Genomic DNA, 6779 nt, shown 5'->3' with positions numbered 1-6779 from the left:
AAAATTTATGGAAATTTTATGGAAATCTTATCAACATTAAGAGAAGAAAGTATTCCTAAATTTGCTACACTTAGTGGGGTTTTCTGATAAAAGCACCAAATAGAGCAAAAGATGTAGCAAACTATGCAACATCCAAAGATTGTTGAGTTTTGGTTATATAATGGAATGGACACTTCGGTATTGTAAAACAAGTTCTATTTTTTAAATTGCAAGTTTTCCTTCCACAAATATCATTAAAATTTTGTTGGATTCTTGGACCATGAGAAACAATTATGATGACATTATGGAATGAGAAAGAAAAATAGGAAGTTTTAACGACGAGAATATCGAAACAAAAGTCATATATATATTGCATTGTGAGGTGGCCATAAAGCCATGTGCATTATTCTTTGGTTGGAAGCAACTGCGCATCTTTGATGGAGGAGAAAAGAAAAAAATATTGAAATGATAGGATCAATTATTTGGGGAGAGAGAGAGGGGCGATTTATATATGCAGTCCTCTTTTTATCTCCTGCAATAAATGTTCAAGGATATATGAAACATTAAGATGGTATATCATTTCTCATATGCTTTCGTCCTAAAACTCTTGAGATTTTGGGACTACGAGCGACTTAAAAGTACAATCAGAAGTGGAGTGTGGAATACTTGGTTGGAGTCAAATTAAAAAACTTGATTTGTTTTCTCTAAATGACAGTGCTCAACCAATTGAGGAGTAGGGGTTGCTTTTAAAAAAAGTTTATTTTACAAATACCTCAAATAATGACAAATCAAGCATATATTATGAACCGTTAACGGCATGTATATTCAATTTTCACTTATCATACGATGAACATCACAAGCTTTTATATTTAAGAAGTATTTAGATTTTGTAGATAAAAATGAAAAGGAGAAGAGAGGAGAGGGGATATCGTGGCAAAAATTGGATCCCAAACATTGCATTGATTGATACAATAATTTATGTTCCTTTTTATTGAGTCAATCATGTGCACCAAACGAGCATCGGTCTCCATTATTACTATAATCTACAACAATGCTTTAATCATGCTTGCCAGTATTCTAAGCAACCATCTCTACATTAGAGGCAAATTAATGTGTCCATCCATTTTCTAAGATAGACCTCTATGCCCTTGACAATATATTGAAAGAGATAGTTATATAGACACAAATATTATTAAAAAACAATATAAAAAGGAAGAAAAATTTCTTATGACCCTCCAATAGTACTATCATCAAAGATACTCCCTGGATCTTAATCGTTCGTATTTAAAATTTAGCATCATATACATTTACGTCCTTTCGTCCGTATGTTTCATCCATACCTTTTAATTAGATCTTCTTGCACGAGATGGTATATTTAAATACATCAAGAAGTATTTTACATGAGTAAGAAATTGATTATGAATAAACACGAGAAGAACATAATAGAATTGAATATAGTGTATAAGTAATTCATATTGGAAATTTTCTCGAGCTTCAAAATGACAAATTCTAGATGGCTTTCCACCAGCCAGGGCATGGTGAATCCCTACTTGCTCTGCAAGACTCCTCTTAGACACGAACCAATACAATAGTGCCACATTCTATTTAATCTAGCACTGTTCATATTCGGGACACGTCCTCGAGTCAGGTGTCAGGCCCATGGAAACAGAGCTTCAATAGATGGTAAAAGGAGGTTTCAAAGCGAAGCGCACGCACCCACCACCTAGCTTTCTGATTACATTTTGATGACAATGTTTTGAAGGGTGGAGGCCGAAAAGGAGTGAGCTTTGTGATTCAAGACCACGAATCTAGATTTGTAACTGCTAGTAGTCGGCGCATCTTCGATGAGTCTATTACTGAAATAGAGCTGTGAGCTGTGAGCTGTATAGAAAGGCATCGTGCATACGAAGCGTGCACTGGGTGCAGATAGCTTGAAATGTGACTCAGCCACGGTAATCGATTAGATTCATGGACGACACAACAGCGACGACAACATCAGCTACTTCAGGACATCTACAAGATTTGGGGGGTTTTGATGCTTTACGGATTGTGTATGTCTTTTGAGAAGTGAATAACGCCGTCGATTGAGTTGCTTTTTTTGTTGCGCATCACTCGAGAGAGTTTCTTTAGAAGAGCTTTGAGTCTTTTTCTCACTCTTTCGTCAACTTTTTTTTTGCCGAATTGTTCTGGGTGCACTCACGCAGGGCCGGCCCGAGCCCTAGGCGACTGAGGCGGTCGCCTAAGGCCCCGGGCCAATGGAAGGCCTCCGGGAGCAGAAGCTGGCTACGAGTCTTCCCCCTTGATGGAAGGGAGGTGGAGGGTTTCCTGGCCTGCAGAGGGCAATCGGGGAAGTTGGGGACAGTAGTTTTGTTTTGGGTGGAGAGAGAGAGAGAGAGAGAGAGAGGAGGGATTTGGTTGGCTTCATACACACCTGAAGCCACTCTTATCTTTCATCCCTTCTCTTTTTTGGTTTTGGTCTTGGTTTTCCTTCCCTCACATTACTCCTGATCCAGCTGGGCCATCAGGAAGAAAGATGGGGGGATTGGAGATGGACTTCTTGGAGGGTGGAGATTCTTTTAATTTTCTCCTCTCGGTTTCTTCTCCCCTCTTGGGTGGTAGAGAGAGAAAAGGAGGGAGGGGGTTGAATGGCTGCTGTGCCGTGATGTTGCAGTTGCAGCTTCGGTGCTCACTTGAAGGAGAGATGGTCTTTAGCAAAAGAAAAGGAGGGTAGAGAAAGAGAAGGAGGGAGGGGGGGTTGAATGGCTGCTATTCCGTGATGTTGCAGGGGCTGCTTGGGTACTCACTTGAAGGGAAGATGGTGGGATGGGACTTTTATTAATTAGATGGAGTGAATTTTCCATAATGACCCTACTTTCTCTTGGACAAATTTTTTGACCGTGAAGCGCCATGGGATGGCCTTTTTCCTATTCTGCTCTCGCTTCACATGGTAAACAGTATTGCCAAGAACAGTACCATGGCCCTTTTTTTTTTAAGTATTTTTTTTTAATATTTTCATTCAAGAATTATATTAAACTGAAGAGGCTTTTTGTCGACCTTTATTAGATTCATGCATCTTTGTTGAAATAGTGTACTTGACAGCAATCTATTTCCATAACATTTTTTTAAGTATTTTATATTTATTAAAAAAAATTATTATTTAAAAAAAAGAGGTCCCATTTACTGAATTCGTCTTGGCCCCCAGATGTATTGGGCCGCCCCTGCACTCACGCTCATTCATTCAGCGGTTGTCGCAGTTGTATAAGAAAAAAGGGTTAAAAAAAAAGAAAAAAAGGAAAAAAAAAAAAGCGTAATGCACGCAAGGAAAAGCTGGAGACTACCACCACCTGAAAAGCTCAGCGACGGGAAGGACGATAAGAAAGTTACGTGGCAATCTCCGCAACTGCCGTGTCGGAGTTTGATGTTGCCGGAAGCGTTCGCTTTGGCAGGATACAGAGGACTTTCTGGCAAACTGCGTGCGCAGCGTGGCATCTTCTCAAGTGCAAGCCAGTTGCGTGCGCTGTCTCTTGTTTTCAGGTAGCGGCACGACTGATAAAAGACAGCAGAATGCATTAAAACGATAGATCGGAATTAAGAGGGTCGGAGAGTCATGGTGGACTCAGAGAGAGCTCGAGAGTAGATACACAGCATCAAGAGTTTCCAACAATGATGTCCGGCAACCAAGGAGGCCAAGTTGGTAACAAGGAGGGGAGCGGAGGAGGAGGGTGTGGCCGCAATTGCCTCTCCAAGTGCTGCCTTCTTCATGGAGGTATTCCTCCCATCACAAACTCTGTTCGACGAAATGCCCGCATCCATTTATGTAAAGTGTGACAACCTAAATAAACTTAATTTATCGCGAGAATAGTGGATACAACTTTCACAATTTAGTGAGTTGCTGGTATGGATCATGCATTTCTTTATCCGTAGCATTTCAAAGATGGTCCATCTAATCGCTCTAGATCTTTACACAGGTGGCCTTCCCATAGACAAATGAAGATGATACTAGTGAACAATCACTCAAATCCCTAACAGAGCTCCGTATTAAATCTAAACCATCCCTGAATAAATTAATGCACTGAATAAATCTCAGTGCATCAATCCCAGCAAGTTAAAGAGTAATGCACAATATATATTTGTTTAAAAGCCACACCCGTTTCTACATAAATTTAAAATTAATTTTATAGTCCAGAAGCCTTATGAACTATCATCTATTGGCTTATTATTATATGTAATTATCAGAAATAGATCTCATGCTGATTTATTTGGAATATCTTGACCTCCTTCTAAATTGTTAATCTGTGTAAAAATCAATGGATAGGGGCCAAGCTTCCTCTGTATTCTTTCAGCAAGTCTGCCAAGGGTTCTGGGCTTTCATCAGAGAGGAAAGAGCCTCATTCATTGTTCCTCGATAGACTTCTCAAAGTGGTAGGTAGTAGTTCTATTTAGGATTAGTTTTCTCCATATAGTCACTTTATATTGTAGTTGATTACAGTGGGAGGACCGCAGGCTTAGAGGACTGTTCCACCATGATATCACTGCCTGTGAAACTAAGGTCAGGATTCATCTTTTAGTAATCTACTCTTTGCTTGCCATCCCATCTATTGATTGCTGTATATATCTAGGTGGGTTTCTTTGCATAATTATTTCTTTGAGTGTAAACTTTATGTACAGATACTTCCAGGAGAACATAGTTTTATAGTGGTACTGGTTGAAGGTCGTGACCTCAAGAAACGGCCAACTGAGTTTGGACTCGATGAGGTCCTCCAACACTTTGATGGGAGAAAGTTCAACTTTACGAAAATAGGGCAAGAGGAGGTGCTCTTTAGATTTGAAGAAAGTGGGAATGATGAAGCCCAGTACCTCGAACATGCTTCTGTTATGGCATCAGCCTGCCCAAATGTGATTGCCATCAATGTGGGTATATCTCCTTTGCTACCATTTTAGTTTATTTTCTTCGCCGATGGAAGAAATTGTTGGACTCTTCTGTGTTGCAGGTGAGCCCAATAGCATATGGCCATGTGCTTTTGAGCCCTCGCATACTAGACTGCATGCCACAGAGGATTGATCGAGAGAGCTTCTTACTCGCCATGCGCATGGCGAGGGAAGCCCATAATCCCTATTTCAGAGTGGGTTATAACAGTCTTGGTGCCTTTGCCACCATTAATCACCTCCACTTCCAGGTCACATACCCTTTAATACCTCCTTCCTCCAGATATTTAATCAGCTAGTATAAGCTCACAATTGAAATTTCTAGTTTTCTTGCTGACCTCATGGTGGCAGGCTTACTACTTGACTGAATCATTCCCAGTGGAAAAGGCTCCAACTCAGATGATTGCAACTTTAGGGAGTGGGGTGAAGATTTCTCAACTGTTACATTATCCTGTAAGAGGTCTTGTTTTCGAAGGTGGAAGTAGCCTGGAAGATCTATCAGATGTCATCTCCAGTGCCTGCATTTTCCTTCAAGATACCAACTGCCCCTACAATGTCCTCATATCTGATTCCGGCAAGCAGATTTTCCTCTTCCCACAGGTAATTCTAATTAAGCGCAACTCCCTCCAATGCTTCAGTTATGCACATCTTTTAATATAGAAATCAAGTCTTATTTTTTTTTCAATGACATCCAAATGAATGAGCAGTGTTATGCTGAGAAAAGGGCCCAAGGAAAAGTTAGCCAAGAGATCCTTGAAAAGCAAGTGAATCCAGCAATATGGGAGCTTGGCGGTCATTTTGCATTGAAGCGGAGACAGGATTATGTGGAAGCATCAGAAGGGAGCTTATGTAGTTTCTTGGAAATGGTGTCTCTCTCTGAGGAACGGTTCACAGAGATGAAGGGATATATCTTGGAAGCCCTTGCCAGTGTAGCTGTCAAGGATATCATGGAAAGGGCAGAAAGGGATTGAAAATTTGTAAGCAATGATCCCTCCTGCAAAAACTAGATTGCTTTGGTTGTTAGCAGTGATGGTGGTTCTTTATTGTACTTCAGTAAGTGGGTGGACGTATGCTTTATCTCTAGTTGTTTGATATTCAATTGTGGTTTCTTTGTGGTTCAGTTCAGATGCTCTTCAGTCAGCATCAAATGTGTGCTTGATAACCTTATCGTTTTGTTAATGTTGTAATAGCCTTTGGCTACTCTGCTGAGCACTATGTCAACAACATTCTCCAAATTACTGAAATATTCCTGAATGGTTCATGAAATTTGCTTTGGTGAAATGTTTTCTGATTATTCTTGGATAGCCAGTCAAGGACCAAATCACAAATTTTATATATGGTAATTGTGTTACATGAATTATTTGTCAAATACTCAAAGCTATGGATCAGTGATGGCACCTGTTACTACTATCTGCTGTTGTTGTTGGTTCTTGCTATCTTCTTTTGGATTAGCCAGAATATGGATATAGAGTTCTGCTGAAAATGGTTCGAAGCTCATACAAACATTTTGGAACAAGTGACAAATATGATAACAAAATTTTTTATTAGGATGTTTTTTGTTTTAAGGTATGAGAATAAATTTTGTAAGAATCCTGATTCCTCTAAAAATGTGTCTTATATAAGGTTAAGAATTTATTGGTTAATACTGTATAAAATATTCACTAGTATGTTTGGTCTATAGATTTTTGGCGATGCCCATCAAGCATGGCAACAAGATCATCTGGCCTCCAAAATGCAAGGTAATAGATGTGTTCTTGGTATTATTCAGCCATCAAAGTCATAGCTATAGAGCCACGAGGTAATAAATGTCTTCTTGGATTGAATTGTTCGTATATTGCTAAAGAAAAATAATTAGCTGATATTAAGGTTTCCTT

The 6779-nt window shown here is 39.6% G+C and overlaps 1 protein-coding gene across 1 annotated transcript; it reads left to right on the top strand.

Moving 5' to 3' along the window:
• Positions 1 to 3181: 3181 nt before the first annotated feature.
• Positions 3182 to 6171, top strand: LOC103700830 (GDP-L-galactose phosphorylase 1-like). The gene is made up of 7 exons (XM_008782710.5): positions 3182 to 3745; positions 4295 to 4401; positions 4469 to 4528; positions 4648 to 4890; positions 4971 to 5156; positions 5257 to 5505; positions 5613 to 6171. The coding sequence occupies exons 1-7, from the start codon at positions 3643 to 3645 to the stop codon at positions 5874 to 5876; spliced, it is 1212 nt and encodes a 403-aa protein (XP_008780932.3). The 5' UTR covers positions 3182 to 3642; the 3' UTR covers positions 5877 to 6171.
• Positions 6172 to 6779: the final 608 nt, after the last annotated feature.

The sequence above is a fragment of the Phoenix dactylifera genome, chromosome 12 (assembly GCF_051530095.1).
Source record: "Phoenix dactylifera cultivar Ajwa chromosome 12, Ajwa_hap1_PhDact_Kaust_v1.1, whole genome shotgun sequence".
Lineage (NCBI taxonomy): Eukaryota > Viridiplantae > Streptophyta > Magnoliopsida > Arecales > Arecaceae > Phoenix > Phoenix dactylifera.
The sequence above is the reverse complement of the archived record's forward strand: the minus strand, read 5'-3'. Positions and strand labels throughout refer to the sequence as shown.